This window comes from Bos javanicus, chromosome 28 (genome assembly GCF_032452875.1).
Source record: "Bos javanicus breed banteng chromosome 28, ARS-OSU_banteng_1.0, whole genome shotgun sequence".
In the NCBI taxonomy this organism is placed as follows: Eukaryota; Metazoa; Chordata; class Mammalia; order Artiodactyla; family Bovidae; genus Bos; species Bos javanicus.
The window spans coordinates 2,534,915-2,557,905 of NC_083895.1; the positions used below are offsets into that span (position 1 = coordinate 2,534,915).

Consider the following 22,991-nt stretch of genomic DNA (forward strand, 5'->3'; position numbering starts at 1 on the left):
GGGTCCCCGCCCGGGTCCCCTGCGCTGACCAAAGAAGGAGAGGCCTGGCCTGAGCCCAGGTAACACGGGCCGGGCCGTATATGGAGTGTCTGCCCGCTGGTCGGCCCCTCCCGACCCCGCCCAGTTGCCTGGCGGAGGGGCTGGGGTGCGGCGAGGGTCACCGAGTGTTCGGGGTGCGCCAGTGAGCCTGCGCCCGGGCTGCACCTGTCCGCAGCCGCCCCGCCCCCGGCCATTCGGTGTTCTCCGAGCCTCGGGAAGGTGCGCCCACATTTCACCTCTTCTTCGGGTTCTTTACCCCTACCCCCCACCTCCAACTCCTTAAGTGTGACTCCACCGAGGAGGACTCTATATCCTAGTGGTGGGGCCAAGAGGACCGGAGATGGAGTCCCTCCCGGAGTCCCGGGCAGGGAGGCAGGCGATCCCTCCCCCAGACTCCCAGCGAACTCGGTCTCTCCCCCAACCCCGAGCTCCCCAATCCAGAGGGCTGACACCGTCGGCCCCCACCCCCACCGGAGAGGGTCACCGGCGGCCGGCGGGCGCGCAGCTGTCGCGAGGACAACTGTGGAGAGTCCGGGGAGGAGGCGCTGGGCTCCCGGCACAGGCCCCGCAGCGGCTCTCGCAGCCTCTGGCACTGAGCCAGGACACCCAGAGCTGCCCGTCTCGGGGACGTGTTGTGGGCTCGGGAGCTCATGAAGGGAGTGAAGTTGAGTGACTAACTGGCCGGCTCTGGAGTATGGCAGGCCGAGCTGAGCACCCTACTCCCGCATCCTTGGCGGGGCTCACCGACTTCCCAGTCCTGGGGAGGAAAGGCAAGTGTCATAGCCCTAGGGTGGGAACTGAGAGGTGCTCTTACTAGATGAAGCCTCAACCGTCTCTCCTCCCTGTAAAGAGGACAAGGGCATCGCGCTCTAGGATGGGCAAAACCTTTCCCTTCTGCAAAGGCTGAACAAACTCATCGTTATATTTAGAGGGTGATGCCCAGCCAAGGCCAGCTGATTCCCAATCCACCTTGGAGAGTCACCGTCCACCAGAGTCTGCAGAGCGGTTCTATTTATACCACTGATACACGGGGATCTGTCTTTCTGATTTTCTAGAAGGATTTGGATCTACTTATGGTAAAGGTGGAGTAGGGGTCAGAGGAGGTTATTAAGTTGGTGCTTCTCACTGTTTTTTCCCCTGAGGGGAACAGTTCTAACCTTGCTGTGGAAGGTACAAGGAGGAACAATTTTCTGCAATGAACTCAGGGACATGCTTTAAGGGGTGCATCAGTGATGTGATGTGAGCCAGAATGGAACCACTCATTTTTCTGATGTGCTCAAGTGTTCCCAGAATAGGAACTCGGTGGTGGAACTCAGCAACTGGGACAGGTGTGGGTCCTCGAAGAGGGATATAAAAGCACATACGAAACCCTCCTCCCCAGCTGCACACTACTGCTGCTGCTGCTGCTGCCAAGTCGCTTCAGTCGTGTCCGACTCTATGCGACCCCATAGACCGCAGCCCACCAGGCTCTCCTGTCCCTGGGATTCTCCAGGCAAGAACACTGGAGTGGGTTGCTATTTCCTTCTCCAATGCATGAAAGTGAAAAGTGAAAGTGAAGTCGCTCAGTCGTGTCCAACTCTTAGCAACCCCATGGACTGCAGCCCACCAGGCTCCTCTGTCCATGGGATTCTCCAGGCAAGAGTACTGGAGCAGGTTGCCATTGCCTTCTCTGGCACACTACTGCAGACCTTCCTAAAAAATGACCAAAGTCAATTACAAACTAGGGAGTTAGTATGGGGCCTCTCTAATGTGTATAAAGCCACTGTGCCTTCATATTCAGCTTTTTAAATTAGAGAATGAATGAATACTGGACAGAACTACATTTCAACACCTTGTGTTCTGCTGTGGCAGTGTGACATGGAGACACTAGGGGAAAACAATGTGGCGAATGCACTCTGTATACAGTGTAAGGGGAATAGCTTCAATTTTGGTCTTGAAGGTAGAAGTATGTCATTTACTGAATACCTAAGAACTTGTTGACATCTTAAAGGGGAAGGAGGTTGTATTTTTCAAAACTCTTGCTCAGTGCAACTCTTCTCAGTGCAAGTTTTTGTAAGCTCAGGATCTATTAGATTCAAACACACATGCAAAGCTATGAATCAGGCTTTTGTAAGCTCAGGGTCTGTTAGATTTGAACACACATGAAAAGCTATGAATCAAGCACTCACAAGCTAGCAGAGACCTGATGGTACAGCAAACCCTGGGGAGGTGGGCCCTAAGAACACCAGTTGGCATGTCTGTTCTCTGCCCCGGGTCAGGCTGGTTGAAATAGTCCTGGAGGGCCACTCTGGGGTGGTTGAACTCTCATTGGCTCAGGAATGGTCCGAGGAGCAGGTGGAAGGCAGTCTCCATACATGTACGCTCTGGGGATCAACCCAGTGCCTTGCGTCTGAGTAAGCGGGTCACTGACTGCACAGCCTTTTGAGAGTGACCCTGGAAAGGTCAGCCATGCAAGCTATGCTCAGAGGAGAACTCCTGCTTCCAGGTTTGCAGGGGCAGCTGCAGCTCGATCATCTGACAGGCCCATCTGCCACAGCTCAGCCCATGTGCTCCCTCCCATCCCCTCAGCCACATCCCTCACCTCCTCCCGTTTGTGGATCCCAGCCTTGTGCTGTCGGTTTCTGACCTATTTAGACATGAACTTTTAAAATGCTTATGTTTCCATATTGTTCCGTTAATCCTGTTACTATCTGGAGGTACGTGAGACATGTACTAGTTACACTAGCTTTAAACATAAGAAAACCAAGGTCCAAAGAGCCAGACATGTCCTGGGTACCATACTGCTTGGGACACACAGGGGCTTGGAAGACTCTCCCTTCCCTAGGAGTGGTTGGGCTACCTTCTGTCTCCCTCTAAACTTGTCCAACACTTGGTATGTTCTGGAACTTAACAGATCCTCAAGGGATCTTCTCCAATGAAGGGCCAAAGACATCTTGAAGGCATGGCTTCACATGCGGCCATCCTCTGTCATCTCAAAAAAAAAAAAAAAAATAGTGAGGGGGGGCTGCCTGGCAACACAAAGTCAGAAACAGTCCAGTGACCAAGTGGGTAAAGGAAAAAACCCAAATTCGCTGTCCTCCTAAGCCACACATCTAAAAATGTGCAGTCAACTGTGGCAATCAGGAAGAGAGGACTTCGATCTTCTACTGGTTTTCTCAGCCTGAGACTTGCTCTGCTTTGTCATCTCTAAGGGACTAAAGACTCCACTGGAGCCATTCCTCCCCCTTCCCTCTACTGCATCTCCCCTTGCCATTTCAACACATCAGCTGTAGTAAATCAGTTAAAAGATTGCCCTTCAGTAAAGCTCATTTGAGTGTACCTGTCCCTCTGATAGGCTATGCGACCTGGGGCAGGTGGCTTCCAGAGGCAATCAGCCTTCTTAACTGAGGATGCCACCTACTCTTTAAGACTGAAGGTTGAAACTAGGTAAGTGCATGGAATACACACAAAAACAATGGTACACTATCTTCTAAAAGGGTTTGGAGGTGGTGAGAGGGATGAGGTGGTAAGGGTGAGCAAAAGACACTAAAACCTATTACAACTGCTCACTGAGCACTTAGACAGGAAAAGTCAATGTGTTTTATGCACAAAGATTTTTGTAGAGATTTATTCCAGTATTTATTTAATGTGGTAAAAAATAAATAAACCAACCCAACCCAAGACCGATAACCCAAGTGTTTTAAGACTGTTGAGAAGAGAGACAGTCTGTTAAATAAATTAATACAGCCATACGGTAAAGTGTCGGGCAGTCATTAAAAAAACACGTATCTTGAGGAATATTGAAGACATCCATTCTTGAAGGGGGAAAGGTTAGTTCTTAGGAGGTTAAAAGAATCTCAGACATTACAGTGATTTGTGGCTCCACAGGCTGTGGTCCATAAATAAGACACACAATATACTTGTGGTATGAGTTTTCATGGAGGTGGGGGTGAAGGGAACAGTGACTGAAGAAAATTGTCCTAAAAAGTCTCCTAAGGAGGAATGATAATGAAAAAGAAGGTTGAGAGATACTGGACTAAAGATACATACAAGTGCTCATAGTCAAGTCAGTTTAGTCACTCAGTGTCTAAAAAGTGTCTGACTCTTTGCAACCCCATGGACCAAAGCACGCCAGGCCTCCCTGTCCATCACCAACTCCCGGAGTTTACTCAAACTCATCTCCATGGAGTCGGTGATGGCATCCAACCATCTCATCCTCTGTCACCCCTTTCTTCTCCCGCCTTCAGTCTTTCCCAGCATCAGGGTCTTTCCAAATGAGTCAGCTCTTCGCAGGTGGCCAAAGTATTGGAGTTTCAGCTTCAGCATCAGTCCTTCCAGTGAATATTTAGGACTGATTTCCTTTAGGATGGACTGGTTGGATCTCCTTGCAGTCCAAGGGACTCTCAAGAGTTTTCTCCAGTACCACAGTTCAAAGGTATCAATTCTTTGGCGCTCTGCTTTCTTTACAGTCCAACTCTCACATCCATACATGACTACTGGAAAAACCATAGCCTTGATGAGATGGACCTTTGTTGGCAAAGTAATGTCTCTGCTTTTTAATATGCTGTCTAGGTTGCTCATAATACCTCACATCAAAATACATAGGTTATAAGATGTGATACATGCACAATTTAGGCTATATTTCCAAATGGTAACTGAAGTTATTTCTGGCTAGTGGGATTACAGGGGTTTATTTTCCTCCATATATTTTTGAGAGGTTTCACATTTCCTACAGTATTTTTTGACTTACAGAATTATATAAGATTCTGTGTGAAAAATACACTTTGGTATTCAATGAGTTAAGTTTACATAGGAATATAGACAGTTGTTTTCTCTAGGATTCCTTGAATAAACTGTCCAGGAAAAGGTAGGTGGACTGCACTGATACTTCTGTAGTTATCAAATATGCCCACGCATGGCGAGAGGCTAAGGTCATCAAGTGTGGCTCTCCTCCAGGTCTAGTTACGTGGAGGACTGTGCCACACACCCTGACTCCCCCAGAGAGTCCCCCAGTACTTGGGGGGTGATGGACGCTTCAAGAAAAGTAGGATTCAAACCTCAAAGATAAAAAGAAGCAAAATTCAATTTCTAAAAAATTTTCTTCAAAAACAAGATGCCAAAACAAAGGGCATCAGTATCAGTCGCCTTCTACCTCACCAAGAATTCCAGCATGTCTCTTGCTGTGATTCTCAAATTCTGTCTTAATCCTTGACACATTCACAAATCCCTAAAACAGGAGAATACACAAGGCCCACTCCTCACAATCAAATCCACAACCTTATTGTTTGACTGGGGCCAAAAGCTGTGACTTTCTGAGTAGTGTTCAAAGACAGGAGCAAAGAAAACCTTTCCCAAGTCAGAACTGTTTCTGTCTCCTTAATAAACATGCTCACCCTTATAGTACCTTTATAATTTATCAACTACCCAGTTTGTAAAAGAATCAGTTATTTTTTGATGAAGACTATGTTGTGGAAATTTTTTAAATTTAGAAGAAAAGAAGTACTCAAAATCTTTAGGCTTTAATTATGCTATTATTGTTAAAATGTTCTTTTTTAAAAGCCCCAACCATCTTAGAGCTATGGCCATCCTTAACAGACAGAGGTAGCAGAGCCTTTCTCTCTGTCAAAACGAGACAATCAGCCATGACGCTGTGAGAGCAGCACTTTACCCGCGGTGGTCAGCGGGCCAGGGTCGCCGTCACTGCCTGTCCTCACGTGGGGTGACTGGGCTTGTAGCACTTAAGCAGGTGGCACGGTCCTGTGTCCCCAGAGCACAGTGTCACATGACAGGATCTTATGGATAAGAACTGCTGCTGCTGCTGCTAAGTCGCTTCAGTCGTGTCCGACTCTGTGCGACCCCACAGACAGCAGCCCACTAGGCTCGCCCGTCCCTGGGATTCTCCAGGCAAGAACAATGGAGCGGGTTGCCATTTCCTTCTCCAATGCATGAAAGTGAAAGGTCAAAGTGAAGTCGCTCAGTCGTGTCCGACTCTTAGCGACCCCGTGGACTGCGGCCTACCAGGCTCCTCCGTCCATGGGATTTTCCAGGCAAGAGTGCTGGAGTGGGGTGCCATTGCCTTCTCCAATGGATAAGAACTAAGTCCCTCTAAAACCAACATCCTTTAACACAAGAATCCAACCATTTCTTATGCCATCTGACAACTCTCTCTCCCTTACTCCCCTAGAGGCGTTAGGACACTCCTCACCCTGCTCCACCATGGCAATGCAGACAGAGGCCAGAGGCCGGGCTGCCCCTCCCTGCCCTCTGGTTACCACTGCAAGCAGCTCAGAGGCAGCATCTACAGCCTGCAGTGGACCGGCATGAGGGCTGAGCTCTGCGAAGCCAGGAACCGGACTCTTCACCACATTTAACTCCTGACCTTTTCGGCTGCTGGAAGCAAGTTGTTTAGTGAGTATTCAACTGGGCCAAAGCCTGAATATGCCAGCAACTCCGTCTTTATTTAAAGACAGATAAAAACTGCACGATGACATTGGCCAGGACAAAGAAGCTTTGAGAACAACTACTTTTCAGTTAAATCAGTTACCATACTAAGAAAACCCATAAAGGTTTCTATAAAGGTTTCACTCCTTACATTAGGTAGACAGACTGAGGAGAAGCTGGAATTCAGTGTAAATCGTTCTAAAATGCATGAAGCTGACTGAATAGGTTGTGGTGGTGGTGGTTTAATTGCTAAGCCATGTCAGACGCCTTGCAACCTTATGGACTGTAGCCCGCCAGGCTCCTCTGTCCATGGGATTTCCCAGGTAAGAATACTAGAAGGCCACATAAATATGCTTTATTCACCAAAATATTTTTATTAATATTCTATTATTTATGTAGAGAAATTTGACATTTTTTCCAATGAAGTAAACAGTTATCAAGCTCACACTGAATTGCCCCACTTTGTTTTGTCTATTTCATAAGTTAGCAAATTGTGACACTTATCCCACTAGATATTCTGCTCCCAGCCGTAATCAAAATCAAAACAAATATGCCAGACACTTTGCAGTACATAACATCTAAGAGTCACAGCAATTTCAGAGACAACTTAGTGTAATCTTGCTGTTTTTAGAGTTATAGAAGCTAAAGCATAGAAGTGGTCTTTGCATACAAGAAGCTGGAACCAGGACCCTGGATGGAGTGAGATAAAAAGGAATGGTAGTAGGTATGAAAACAACTGACAAACTTCGATGGAAAAGAGGAAGAAAAAACAATATCATGTAACTGAAAACCAAAACTACAGTCATACAACTATTTTGTAGTAGCTTACAAATAAAGTATAAAAAACTCAGAAATATATGTTATAAAACTGTACAAACTTCTAGATGTTTAAGGTCTAAAGTTTTTATAAGGACACACTTATACAAATTTTCAGGAAAAACAACCATTTTTAGAAAACGTCACATTTGTCCCTGGACATAGTACTCATAATTGGCTTTCAAAACAAACTCAAAGTAAGGGTTGGACTTCAAACTTCCCAGCTGGTCGGCCTGCAGCAGCTCCTTCACCTCGGGCAGGTACTCACTGAGCTGAATGCCTAAAAATACAAACACAGAAAGTTTTTTTTTTTAAATTTTCACATAATTCTCAAATGAATTAAGATGACGGATGATAGAAACACCTGTGCTTCTATTTAAAATATAACGTCACTGCTATTGGAAAATACTCTGTTCTAAATTCCTTCCATCTGCCAAGCATACTCACAGGCCTGACAATATGACATTCTTCACTTAGTAGGGGCTACATGACTGTTCTATATATTCGGGCTACATGTTTGACTCTAGTGGTCTAAAGAGCCATCAAAACAGCCACTCCATTTAAAGTCTTTAAAAACAATCTGCAATATTTTCATTTTCCTCCACAGCTTAAGCCATTCCTTCAGTGTGGAAGTTTTAAGTTAATAATCACTTGAAAACAAGTATTTCAAGACCAAGCAAACATCATTCTAAGCAGCTATACAGTAAAAGAAGCAGAAGGTATCAGTGAAAGATTGCTTATAAATCAGCTGTAAAATTTGTTAAGACAGGAATCCTGAGTTATCAAGGAAGACAAAGTTATACTATATCTTCTTAAAAGACTTTCAGACATTTATCTGTCCCCCAGATCAAAGACCCATTGTTTCACCTGGATGGGTGGTCTCCCCACACTCCAGAAATGCCTGACTGCAGAGGTGCTTATTTGAGAACTGGTTTTTAATGCTTTTTCCTAGGGTGACTGGTTCGCTTAATTTTTTTAAAATTAATTTCCAGAGTCAACTTTGGTAATATATATTTTCCTTGATTTTGATCAACTTTCTTTTGTATTTCAAGTTTATTTTTGAAAAGACATATAAAATTATTCAAAAATTAAAAAAAAAAAAGAAAACAAGTATTTCCAACAATTCTATATTCTCCTATTCAGGAAATACTTTAGAACACTGCCATGAAAGCTATCTGCAGTATGTAACATACTGGCAGTTTCTCTCTGAGACCAGGAGGAGGGAAACCACGCCTTTGTCAGTCCTTTATGGACCTGGAAAGCCAATACGCATCTGTGTAGTTACAGAACAGCATATACAATTTTCTCATTTGATAATTTTAAATTAATAAGGTAATATTTTATAACCTGTCAATTACCACATGCTTCTCAAAATCAAATACTGTTTATTTTTAACATCATCTAAGTGATGATGTTAAAAATTTATTTTAACATCATCATCTAATAACTAAGCACCATTTTTGGTACTTAGTTATTATACAATAAAAATCTTATAATAAATGTTATGGGACTTAATCTGCAATATTTACACATCATTCATTACAATCAACACACTTTCAATAAAGACTTTTTATCTCTGAAACAGTATTACACTTGTGAAAATATCAATTTCCTAAAGATCAATTTTCTTAAAAACTTACGACCCCATTCTAAGTGGGAAATATTCATTGGCTCTAGGTGATGGCCACCAGGTTAATATTTCAGTCTAGTGCAGCAAATCTTTCGATTTTTAAGAGAAGTCAGAAAACATTTTTTTTAATTTATTTATTTTAATTGGAGGTTAATTGAACTGTGAAGAAAGCTGAGCGCCAAAGAACTGATGCTTCTGAACTGTGGTGTAGGAGAAGACTCTTGAGAGTCTCCTGGACTGCAAGTAGATCTAACCAGTCCATTCTGAAGGAGATTAGCCCTGGGATTTATTTGGAAGGAATGATGCTAAAGCTGAAACTCCAGTACTTTGGCCACCTCATGCGAAGAGTTGACTCATTGGAAAAGACTCTGATGCTGGGAGGGATTGGGGGCAGGAGGAGAAGGGGACAACAGAGGATGAGATGGCTGGATGGCATCACTGACTCGATGGACGTGAGTTTGAGTGAACTCCGGGAGTTGGTGATGGACAGGGAGGCCTGGCGTGCTGCGATTCATGGGGTCGCAAAGAGTAGGACACGACTGAGCGACTGAACTGAACTGAATTACTTTACAATATTGTAGTGGTTTTTGCCATACATTGACATGAATCAGCCATGGGTGTACATGTGTATCCCCATCCTGAACCTCCCTCCCCATCCTATCCCTCAGGGTCATCCCAGTGCACCAGCCCTGAGCACCTTGTCTCATGCATCGAACTGGACTGGCGATCTATTTCACATATGATAATATACATGTTTCAATGTTATTCTCTCAAATCATCCCACCCTCACCTTCTCCCACAGAGTCCAAAACTCTGCTCTTTACATCTGTGTCTTTTTTGGCTGTCTTGCAATAGGGTCACTATTACCATCTCTCTAAATTCCATATATATGCATTAATACACCGTATTGGTGTTTTTCTTTCTGGCTTACTTCACTCTGTATAATAGGCTCCAGTTTCATCCACCTCATTTGAACTGATTCAAATGTATTCTTTTTAATGGCTGAGTAATACTCCATCGTGTATATGTACCACAGCTTTCTTATCCATTTGTCTGCTGATGAACATCTAGGTTGCTTCCATGTCCTGGCTATTATAAACAGTGCTGCAATGAACATTGGGGTACACATGTCTCTTTCAGTTCTGGTTTCCTCAGTGTGTATGCCCAGCAGTGGGATTGCTGGGCTGTATGGCAGTTCTATTTCCAGTTTTTTAAGGAATCTCCACACTGTTCTCCATAGTGGCTGTACTAGTTTGCATTCCCACCAACAGTGTAAGAGGGTTCCCTTTTCTCCACACCCTTTCCAGCATTTATTGCTTGCAGACTTTTGGATAGCAGCCATTCTGACTGGCGTGAAATGGTACCTCATTGTGGTTTTGATTTGCATTTCTCTAATAATGAGTGATGTTGAGCATCTTTTCATGTGTTTGTTAAACATGTCTTTGGAGAAATGTCTGTGTAGTTCCTTGGCCCATTTTTTGATTGGGTCATTTATTTTTCTGGTATTGAGCTGCAGGAGTTGCTTGTATATTTTTGAGATTAATTCTTAGTCAGTTGCTTCATTTGCTACTATTTTCTCCCATTCTGAAGGCTGTCTTTTCACCTTGCTTATAGTTTTCTTCATTGTGCAGAAGCTTTTAATTAGGTCCCATTTGTTTATTTTTGCTTTTATTTCCATTCCTCTGGGAGGTGGAACATAGAGGATCCTGCTGTGATTTATGTCAGAGAGTGTTTTGCCTATGTTCTCCTCTAGGAGTTTTACAGTTTCTGGTCTTACATTTAGATCTTTAAACCATTTAGAGTTTATTTTTGTGTATGGTGTTAGAAAGTGTTCTAGTTTCATTCTTTTACAAGTGGTTGATCAGTTTTCCCAGCACCACTTGTTAAAGAGATTGTCTTTTCTCCATTGTATATTCTTGCCTCCTTTGTCAAAGATAAAGTGTCCAGAGGTGCATGGTTTTATCTCTGGGCTTTCTATTTTGTTCCATTGATCTATGTTTCTGTCTTTGTGTCAGTACCATACTGTCTTGATGACTGTGGCTTTGTAGTATAGCCTGCAGTCAGGCAGGTTGATTCCTCCAGTTCCACTCCTCTTTCTCAAGATTGCTTTGGCTATTCAAGGTTTTTTTGTATTTCTATACAAATTGTGAAATTATTTGTTCCAGTTCTCTGAAAAATACTGTTGGTAGCTTGATAGGGATTGCATTGAATGTATAGATTGCTTTGGGTAGTATACTCATTTTTACTATATTGATTCTTCTAATCCATGAAATGGTATATTTCTCCATCTATTTGTATCATCTTTGATTTCTTTCATCAGTGTTTTATAGTTTTCTATATATAGGTCTTTTGTTTCTTTAAGTAGATTTATTCTTAAGTGTTTTATTCTTTTCGTTGCAATGATGAATGGAATTGTTTCCTTAATTTCTCTTTCTTTTCTCTCATAGAAAATAAGACTTTTATAAGAGCTCTTCTCAATATTAAATGCCAGAGACTAATTAGGAAAAATGTTAAATTCCATGCAATGACACATTTTTTTTCTCCTCTATGGCAACCTACTCCAGTACTCTTGCCTGGAAAATCCCATGGATGGAGCAGCCTGCCAGGGTCCATGGGGTGGTAAAGAGTCAGACATGACTGAGTGACTTCACTCATTATAATATACTTTAAAACTGAAAAGCATATTAAGGAAGCATATAAATATTAAAAACAAAACATAAAAACTGAAAAGCTCCAGGTGGGTAACTTAAATATATCTACAGGCTAAATTTATCCCATAAGCTGAAGTAATTGTTAGGTTGCCCAAGTCTACAAAATACAATGGAAGCTATCTATATTTACCTCCAGAATCTGCCCTTTAAAAACATTTACTCTTGTAAATGTAAATAATATGGAAGTCATATTATTAAAAAGATTCCAAAGATAAATGCCTTCGGCTTGGTATTGTTTTATATATATATATAACATTATAAATATATATTACTTATATTATATCATTATATAATAAATATAATAGCTTCCACTTGTTTTTGTCCTTCGGTCAAAACTTAATAATCCTTTTTGTAAAATTATAGGTTTCTATTTGTTTTCCATCTACAATATATAATCTAAAGATAGCAAAAACTGCCAGGTGAACTTTAAATAGTATCATATACTTAATTAGCCACAATTCAGTTCAGCGGCACCTTTACAAGAACTAACTTCATGGAAAACATCAGATGTGGACCCAAATGAATCTCTTCAACAGCACAAAGAAATCAACCATATCCAGTTATTTCTTCAATTCCAAATATAGAAAAGAGAAAGCCTAGGAGATATATTTTAACTGTCTGAATTTCAAGTATTTTTAAGCAAAAGATATTTTCTTTTGTTATCTCCATTATTTAATTTAAAATTTTTATTTTTTGACAATGAAATGGCTTAACTGCCTTTGTGTTCTTTATTCATCTTTGAAAATAAAAGTGTTCATTAAACCTACTGTCAATGTGGGGTAGTCAATAGTCTATTTTTCATAAACAAACCTCCAGGTCAGTACTGAGGTCAACAGTTCTATCCAGAGTGAAACTTGTGGCATGTAAGCACCAAGAGGTCGCTGCTCTTTCACCTCACTCACATGTTGGCTGGTGTGGTGAGCTCCATGGTTCTCCTCTGAGGCCCTCGTCATTTCAGTTAAACCAGGGAGTCTCAAGCAGAGGACCGCAGAGTGCAATCTACTACAGAAGAACTATGAATGTGAATCTGTAAAATAATTCTAGCCTTTTAAAGAAAAAAAGTTTAATGAGTGACTACTATCTACCAGGCACTGGGCTGGGCATGTCTTATACAGATCAAATAATGTGTCCTGCAGACGTAGGTATGGAACATTTGCATAACTTGTATGCAAATGTCAGCATCGTGAATAAAATTCATATCCATCTAGAAGGGCTGCTGAGTTTACAACAGTTTCTGTCATTGTGTACTTTATTCCAGGTGGTTTTAAACAGAGTGTCCTTGTATCTTAAAAGATTGGTAAATACAGGTTAGCCTATTTTGCACATTGCCTGGATTTAACATCATCTTTTTGATTTAATAATTCTATAATAAATGAGTTATACTTGTCTTCGTGTATTCAGTTCAGTTCAGTCACTCGGTCGTGTCCGACTCTTTGTGACCCCATGAACTGCAGCACGCCAGGCCTCCCTGTCCATCACCAACTCCTGGAGTCCACCCAAACCCATGTCCATTGAGTCAGTGATGCCATTTAACCATCTCATCCTCTGTCGTCCCCTTCTCCTCCTGCCCTCAATCTTTCCCAGCATCAGGGTCTTTTCAAATGAGTCAGCTCTAAGCATCAGGTGGCCAAAGTATTGGAGTTTCAGCTTCAGCATAAGTCCCTCCAATGAACACCCAGGACTGATCTCCTTTAGGATGGACTGGTTGGATCTCCCTGCAGTCCAAGGGACTCTCAAGAGTCTTCTCCAACACCACAGTTCAAAAGCATCAATTCTTCTGTATTCAGCTTTCTTTACAGTCCAACTCTCACATCCATACATGACTACTGCAAAAACCATAGCCTTGACTAGACAGACTTTTCTTGACAAAGTAATGTCTCTACTTTTTAATATACTGTAAGGTTGGTCATAATTTTCCTTCCAAGGCGCAAGCATCTTTTAATTTCATGGCTGCAATCACCATCTGCAGTGATTTTGGAGCCCCCCAAAAATAAAGTCTGACACTGTTTCCACTGTTTCCCCATCTATTTGCTATGAAGTGATGGGACCGGATGCCATGATCTTAGTTTTCTGAATGTTGAGCTTTAAGCCAACTTTTTCACTCCCTCTTTCACTTTCATCAAGAGGCTCTTAGTTCTTCTTCACTTTCTGCCATAAGGGTGGTGTCATCTGCGTATCTGAGGTTATTGATATTTCTCCCAACCATCTTGATTCCAGCTTGTGCTTCTTCCAGCCCAGCATTCCTCATGATGTCCTCTGCATATAAGTTAAATAAGCAGGGTGACAATACACAGCCTTGATGTACTCCTTTTCCTATTTGAAACCAGTCTGTTGTTCCATGTCCAGTTCTAACTGTTGCTTCCTCACCTTATACAGGTTTCTCAAGAGGCAGGTCAGGTGGTCTGGTTATTGCTGAAGCCTAGCTTGGAGAATTTTGAGCATTACTTTACTAGCGTGTGAGATGAGTGCAACTGTGCAGTAGTGTGAACAATCTTTGGCATTATCTTTCTTTGGGATTGGAATGAAAACTGACCTTTTCTAGTCTTATGTCCACTGCTAAGTTTGCCAAATTTGCTGACATATTGAGTGCAGCACTTTCACAGCATCATCTTTTAGGATATGAAATAGCTCAACTGGAATTCCATCACCTCCACTAGCTTTGTTTGTACTGATGCTTCCTAAGGCCCACCTGACTTCACATTCCAGGATGTCCAACTCTAGGTGAGTGTGAGTGATTACACCTTCGTGTATAAAATGCACAAAATCTCTCATCTCTAGTCTAACATTCTCCATATATTAGTTATATGAAAGGAAGTAAAAGTTAAGTGTCCTCTACCTCATCTCCCTTCATAACAAACATTTAACTATAAAAGCCTCTTTACTTATTTGGATCTTGATCAGGAAATAGAAGTTTGTTCTCTGTCTCAGGAACAAAACATACACAAAACATACTCCCTTGTTTCCTTTTATTTTGTCCTTAAAACTAATTTTAATATCCAAAATGAACTGGTAGAATATTTTGTGGTTTGTTCTCAAGCATGGTATGGCCAGTTTAGTATAGGACATACCACAAAAATTGCATTTCAGATTTTCAACCTTCACAAGAGTTAACTGGCCAAGCAGATGGCAACTCCGCCATGACACAGCTCCCTCTCTTTATTTTAAACAAATCTAAGTACAATACCATTTAATTTTAACCTTCTGGTATTTGATACCTAGGCAAATCTCCATTATTCTAAGAGTTCAAACCAAGGAGTGACACTGTAATTTCCAATATTAACCAATCACTTACCATCTTTTAAAAGTTTCTGTAAGATTTTCACAAATATACTGTCTTTAGATACTTCAATTGGATCATCTTTACCATCCGAACTGGACCAGCTAAAAAACAAAACCACTGTGAGGAGAAAATGAAACCATGGCCATAATCTGAAATAAATGACTTGTTTTCTGTTGTGGATTTGTTTTGGTATTTGTAGTGGGCTTCCCTGGTGGCTTAGAGGTAAAGAATCTGCCTCTAGTGCAGGATACTTTGGTTCAGTCCCTGGGTTGATAAGATGCCGTGGAGAAGGAGATGGCTACCCACTCTAGTATTCTTGCCTGGGAAATCCCATGGACAGAGGAGCTTGGTGAGCTACAGTTCGTGGGGTTGCAAAAGAGTCAGACACAACTTAGTGACTAAACAACAGCAGCAACAACAGGGGGTAAAGAATCTTGAATTTTGTGACACTATTGAAAATTGCTTAAATAAAGGAGCTTCAAATCAGATATACCCAGAGTCTCTAGATATACCCAGAGTCTCTATATTAGATATAAGATGCTACAGCCAGGTAGTATGCATTTAATGTTCAAACCAAGTAGTAAGGTATTTTTCCCAAGAAAATTTTGTAAGTAAGTAACAAACCTAGTAATGACCCCAAAGTATGACCTTTCAGAGCACAGGCAATAGTTTAAACGTAGTTTAAATATATTATAATATATTCTGTTTTTCATAAAATGGCAACCAGTGTCTGATGTAACCAAATTTTCTTTATCTGGTTGAGATTATCTGCTACTGAAATACAAACCCACAGAACCATGCTCTGTAGTAATCAGTGGCCACATCCCTCATACTTTGAAGCCAAGACAAGGAATTCCAGTCAAATGACATAGTATGCTTCTTACAACTGGGAAGCAGAACCCAACAGGCAGAGCTAGATGCTTCAGAGAATGACCTCCAAGACCATATCTGACAACAATTTAAACTATCTATGAGTGATCACCAGAAGAAATGCTTTAGTAAAAATAGTTCCACTGCAACTTCTCAAAGCCACATTAAGGAAAATTGAGTAGAGAAGGCCTTTAGCACTCAAGTCATGCTCTCTTTAAAACTATTTTCTGGCCCCCAATTTTTTTTTTTAAAAAAGTATGGACTTCCCCTGGCGGTCCAATAGTTAAAATTCCGCACTTTCACTGCAGGGAGCGTGGGTTCAAGTCCTGCTTGGGGAACTAACATGCTGTATCCTATGCAGTGTGGCCAAAATTTTTTAAGAAATTCTTTCCCTGGGAAAAATCCATCTCTACAACTGATATTCTCAGACTCTCTTTGCCAATGAATCTTAACACCACCATTCCAGTGGACAGAAATCCTTCTCTGCAAGGAGATTACAGTTAAAAAGAGATCTCAGTAACTTAGGAGACAATAATGATTCTCAACCTGTACTAATCTCTTATTAAAAAAAAAAAGTAGCCTCAAGTCTTCCTATGAAGAACTAGCCCAACTTCTGAGAAAATAAGGAACATATATATTTCTGTGCAAATTGACAATGCAAAATTTAAAATCAAAAGTAGAGAATCATTACTCCAGTGGTCCTAAATCCTTAAGCAATTCCTTAATTACTGAATAAAAAAAATTAGGATTGCTAATGAAACTATTAATATTTTCATAATACATATTACAATACAATTAGGTTATAAAATGAATTGATGCATGATCTCATAATCTTCCTAAAGAGTCCTATCCCAAAATCATGTCTTAGATTCACACTATGGGAACTTACTTATCTCTCTGAAGAGCTTTGCAAAGGATTTCCAGTTTTAGATCATTTATATTTACATCTTCCTCCTTCACAGCAAAACAAAAAAAAATCTTCATTAAGTCCTGATTTTAAAAAATATATGTTTAAATTTTAGTTATGTCAGCTCGTAATACTATATAAATATTGTTAAGCTTTACTTTATAATTTTAAGAGTTTCCCTGGTAGATCAGCTGGTAAAGAATTGCCTGCAATTCAGGAGACCCCAGTTCGATTCCTGGGTCAGGAAGATCCCTGGGAGAAGGGAACGGCTACTCACTCCACTATTCTTGCCTGAAGAATTCCATTGACAGAGGAGCCTGGCAAATTTCCCTTTCTGTAAGATGTTAAAGTTGACTCAGGAGAGTAAGACTATCAATAACTTTATGTGAAATTGTATCCGATTATTCCAAGATAACCTGATTTTATCAGGAAGCACGAGAGAGTCAAGATTTTAAACAGAGAAACGCTGGGCTGGAAGAAGCACAAGCTGGAATCAAGATTGCCAGGAGAAATATCAATAACCTCAGATATGCAGATGACACCACCCTTATGGCAGAAAGTGAAGAGGAACTAAAAAGCCTCTTGATGAAAGTGAAAAAGGGGAGTGAAAAAGTTGGCTTAAAGTTCAACATGCAGAAAGCTAAGATCATGGCATCTGGTCCCATCACTTCATGGCAAATGGATGGGGGAACAGTGGAAACAGTGGCAGACTTTATTTTTTTGGGCTCCAAAATCACAGGCGGTGATTGCAGTCATGAAATTAAAAGACGCTTACTCCTTGGAAGAAAAGTTATGACCAACCTAGATAGCATATTCAAAAGCAGAGATGTTACTTTGCCAACAAAGGTCCATCTAGTCAAGGCTATGGTTTTTCCAGTGGTCATGTATGGATGTGAGAGTTGGACTGTGAAGAAAGCTGAGCACCGAAGAATTGATGCTTTTGAACTGTGGTGTTGGAGAAGACTCTTGAGAGTCCCTTGGACTGCAAGGAGATCCAACCAGTCCATTCTGAAGGAGATCAACCCTTGGTGTTCTTTGGAAAGACTGATGCTAAAGCTGAAACTCTAATACTCTGGCCACCTCATGTGAAGAGTTGACTCATTGGAAAAGACTGATGCTGGGAGGGATTGGGGGCAGGAGGAGAAGGGGACGACAGAGGATGAGATGGCTGGATGGCATCGCCAACTTGATGGACATGAGTTTGGGTGAACTCCCGGAGTTGGTGATGGACAGGGAGGCCTGGCATGGTGCAATTCATGGGGTTGCGAAGAGTCGGACACGACTGAGTGACTGAACTGAACTGAACATAAAAACCAACATATTATGTCTTTATAATCTACCAAACTACTCTCAGTTGCAGGGTTGACTATTTGCCCTACAAAATTATCATTACAATCTTTTTTTTCAAAGCAGGCTGAGAAACAGCTTCTCTTGGGGTGAGTACTATGAAGAATAAATTGACAAAGCAGCCTATCAGTTTGAGAAACTAACAATGACTCATTAAATAAAAGAGAAAAACTATGTCAGGACCTTTAAAAGCAATTTTTATTTTTGCAGAGAAAAAGATACTTGGAAATGTGTGAGAATTATCAGGAGGTGAGCTTTTCTAAAGACTTTTATGTACTCCAAGAGTTACAGGTTGTAAAGTAATCAGCCTCTAATTAAAATAAATAAATTAAAAAAAAAAAAAAAAGCAAGAGAGTTCCAGGAAAAAAAAAAAAAAAAAGAGTTACTGGTAGCTGAACCAGGTAGTCTTTTAAAATTAAGACATTTTCAAGATGTACTCAGTTCTTCAGAAAACTATACACAAATTGTGATCCTTACCTGAGATTATTAAGTGACTTTACATACCTCATCAATATATTCCAGCAAGTCCAAAGCCTTCTTGAAATCATACTCATTAGCTCTTCTGTTTTCTTCACAGATATACAGCTGTAGCAAGTTAAAACAACAGGAGAATTATTCTAAGTCATCCTATAAATAAGACTAGAGAGATTTACAGAGAAGTTACCACATTTACAGGTATCTTTATAGCAAAGAACAGTGGCACATTTGGAAATTAAACTCCATCTACCTCACAACAAACTGTCTTTTAAAATACACCTATGTTCATTTAGTAATTAACTTGTATAAGTTGGTGTATATATAGCTTTAGAATATCAGTAAATTGCTCTTGCATTTTTAAAGTTGGCTATAATGCTTTTGAAATGTTTTCATTCAATAATTTTTTAAACATTGAGACTGATGAGAAAGCATGCAGTTGGTCTACAGTTTACTTGAAAGACAAGAAAACACACCAGTATGTTACCAACGGTTATCCCTGGTTGGTTAGATCACAGCTAACTATATAATCATAAATGTCCTGTAACACGTCATAAATGTCCTATTAATAACACTGCTTTTTAAAATACTGCATAAAATCCTTTAACAGCAAAGACAATATTCAAACCATTTCAGAAAAAAAGCTATCCACTTGTTGTCATTGTGTTACAACATTTGAAAACAATATTTTATTTGTTTCTGAACCTCCTTTCTTCCCCAATGTCAACATATTTGAAATTGGAATGCAGTATTAAAATTGATAATGTATCAGAGTAAAGTTGGTAAAACTTTTTCCATCTTACCAGTATATAAAACAATGGTCTTACAGGCAACAGTTCCTCAGGTTTTTAAATTAGATATGCTCTATTAGGAGAAGCTGCTGTGAGCTCAATGTGAGCTCAATAGGAAATCTGTTATTAATACTAATAATGGCTAAAATACCAAAGTTTTTGAATTGCTTGCTTTCTTAGTAACATAATTAGGGTAAATTCAAGGTGACTGTAAGACATCGCTCTTACATTTGCAATACTTTCTTGAAAGGAAAAGAGAGAAGCAGAATTAAGGGTGTAACTGTACACAATAAAACTGCCTTATTCTGGGCTGCAGCTCCTAATCTAGCTATGTCCTCAGGAACCTGCTATGTTGCAGAGGAATGATGAGGATGGCACTTACAGGCTGTGCAAATCCAGTTCCTAAAACCATCTTTCTTTTTAAAGAACCTGAACTATATCTCTTCATACATATCTGTCTTGTACTAGAAAAGCACAATGGAAGTAACTTCTTCTGGCCACCTGGATAAGCATCTTGAGGAACAGACAGAGAGCTACTAGGGGCAGAGGCTGATCCTCCACTTTCTGCTAACTGGCATCCTGCTCCTAAGCAGCTCTGATACCTGACTCCCGAGGACAGTGACCAGGAAAACAGGAAAAGGAAAGATGTCTACTCTGAGAAACTGTACTAAGGGGCCAAGGAAACACAGGTTGTTCTGAGACTAAGACGGCGTAGGGATGTGAAAAGCACGTACGCCAATGAGTTGCGATGCGGTCAGTACAGGCATGGCACTGAGACTCAGCCGTTTCTCAGCTAGCAGCTGTTCAGGCAGGGTCTCCTGGTGCAGCAGAAAGCGCTCTTGCTCAGCCATTTCTAGAAGACAACACAGGGGGCAGTGTGAACATTCACTTTTACTCTGTCATCAACAAATATAAATTTAAAAAGAAAAAGGAACAGCTCTGAAGGTAATCCCATCACTATTCAGTGATCTGAGAATGTTATTAATTCTGCTTATTCTTGATTCCTAACTATGTTACAAATACTCATGGTCTTATCCAGGTCATATGGACTGTCCCAGCAACCAGAAATATCAAAGAGAGAAGAGCCAAGAAAACAAACCTGATGGAAGTGACTGAAGAGCAGATGGCAATTTCAGAGACAGAAGTCCCCCAAATCTGAAGTGTCTCAGTCTGTTTTAAGGTTACTCTGTAAAGTACTTCTTTTTACCTTATGGGAGTGTCTCGTATAATCTTGTTCACTAAAGGACATGATGAGAACTTTCCAGGAGAACAACACCCAGAGGACTGTGCACCAATCCTATTACCTAGCAATGGTTATTTATCTCCATATGATGAGCTGACAGAGGCTCTGGGTCTGCATAAACCATCATGACCTGGCTTCACCCATGAGAACAAGCTGGCTTGCAGGGGAAAAGGGCTGAGAACTGTTTGCTAACAGCAGTTACAGCAAAATGGAATGACTAAAGCACAGATATGCTCATTTAAATACTGGCATCATTCCACATGATCCCAATCTTGTAAAAAACTAAATGGAATTGTTTTGTGCAATTTCCATACCTAAGAAAACACACTGGAAGGATAGAGAAAAAATTAACAGTAGTCATCTCTAGTACTCTTGGCCTGGAAAAATCCCATGGATGCAGGAGCCTGGTAGGCTGCAGTCCATGGGGTCACTAAGAGTCGGACATGACTGAGCAACTTCCCTTTCACTTTTCACTTTCATGCATTGGAGAAGGAAATGGCAACCCACTCCAGTGTTCTTGCCTGGAGAATCCCAGGGACGGGGGAGCCTGGTGGGCAGCTGTCTATGGGGTCGCACAGTCGGACACGACTGAAGTGACTTAGCAGCAGCAGCAGTCATCTTAGGGTAGTGGGATTATATTATTATATTATTTTCTTGTTGTTATTTTTCTATACTTTACAAATTTCCACAAGGAAATTTTTATATAAGCAATATAAAGTTACCTTTTAAATATCTATTCCCTTCAATTAGACATAATGTGGTAATAGTCTGCAGGAAATTACTGAGGCCTGAAAATATTCTCATTGTACTAAGAAAGCGAAAGCTAAGAAGAAGTGATCGAATGCAAAACAATAACCAGATGTAAGGGGGAAAACCAGAAGCAAAACCTCTTGTTAAAATGTTTTGACTGGGGACTTCCCTGCGTCCAAGGGCTGGGAGTCCACTGTTAATGCAGGGGACATGGGTTTGGTCCTTGGTCCAGGATTCCACAGGCTGCAGGGCAGCTGGGCCGGTGCACCATGACTGCTAGAACCTGCATACCCTAGAGTCCGTGCTCCACAGCAAAAGAAGCTTCCATAATGAAGAGCCTGGGCACCGCAATTAGAGAGTAGCTCCCACTCACTGCAACTAGAGGAAGCCTGCATGCAGCAACAAAGACCCAGCACAGCCAAAAATAATAAAAATAAATTTAAAAAATTTTTTAATAGTTTTATTAATATGCTCTCTCTCTGATGGCCAGGTTAAAACACGGCTCCCCCTGCGGACTACCAACCAGCCTTGCAAAACATATATACACTTCTCTAGAACAACAGGCACCATTAGCATTTAAAAATAAAAGACAGTGAAAAATAATTTCTTCCCACAGTGAAAAATAATTTCAATAATAGAAGTTAAATACTAATCCTATGATTTGAGTACTCAATTTTACAAAAAGTAAAACATTTTTCTCAAGGAACACCCAGTGTCTCTGACTGTTAGAACTACGCATTTTGTAGTGTACCCTGGGTCACTACTATAGCTCAGTTGGTAAAGAATCTGCCTGCAATGCGGGAGACCTGGCTTCAATCCCTGGGTTGGGAAGATCCCCTGGAGAAGGGGACAGCTACCCACTCCAGTATTCTGGCCTGGTGAATTCCATGCACTGTATAGTCCATGGGGTTGCAAAGAGTCGACACAACTGAGCAACTTTCACTTTCACTTTCTTTCGGGGTCACAAAGCTAGTCAGCTGGAAAAAACATGTGAAACAAGTGTGGTCTAATTTCTGTCCAGATTCCTTCCGCTACATCTACTCCTTGGAGGAAGAAAGTGACAGCAGTGGAATGTGAATCTAGACCCCAGACAGACCACTGCTGCCGCCAGTACCCTATTTACATACACTTCACCCTGAGCCACAGGGTGAGACACCTCCCCAAAGCATGGGATTAGGTATACTCATGCTATCAGGGGTGATACTGCTCTTAGGACTTTTCAGGAAGACAGCCAAGAAATACATTTAAGAAAACAACCATGATTCCATGTGATACACGCAATTCAAATGCAATAATATAGGGTTATTTCTCACCTTCCTTCTATATTTATACCTCCATTCCCTTTGGTTCTCAAAAATAATATTCTCAATCATTTTCTCAGTCTACAATACACAGAATGTGAAACAGAATAGTTTCACTACTATGACATCAACAATTTTTGAATTCTGAAATCAAGAGCTTCAGAATTACCACCACCTACCACAAACCCACTGAATAAACGTCATGTTTCTTGGCATGGCAGTTTGTTCTTAGCGTATGATTTGCTAAGGGTGTAATCAGAGTACTCTGTCCAAATCATTTGAATTTATTCTTTAGGAATTCTTATTTAAAGCACAAATTACTTTTCTATAAAAAGAGAACCCTAATTATGTAACTGAGTAATTGTCTAAGAACACTGACTAGAAAGGGGATGGCTCCTGTCTCTAAAGGATC

The 22,991-nt window shown here is 41.0% G+C and overlaps 1 protein-coding gene across 1 annotated transcript in view; it reads right to left on the bottom strand.

The window, feature by feature from the left end:
* Window positions 1-6,808: 6,808 nt before the first annotated feature.
* Window positions 6,809-22,991, bottom strand: part of NUP133 (nucleoporin 133) — a 56,753-nt gene continuing 40,570 nt past the window's right edge. Inside the window, exons 22-26 of the mRNA XM_061404778.1 lie at window positions 20,020-20,138; window positions 18,525-18,605; window positions 16,656-16,720; window positions 14,909-14,997; window positions 6,809-7,555 (exon numbers count right to left, since the gene is read on the bottom strand). Coding sequence (XP_061260762.1) covers window positions 7,419-7,555; window positions 14,909-14,997; window positions 16,656-16,720; window positions 18,525-18,605; window positions 20,020-20,138 — 491 coding nt within the window. The 3' untranslated portion in view covers window positions 6,809-7,418. The remainder of the gene's footprint in view (window positions 7,556-14,908; window positions 14,998-16,655; window positions 16,721-18,524; window positions 18,606-20,019; window positions 20,139-22,991) is intronic.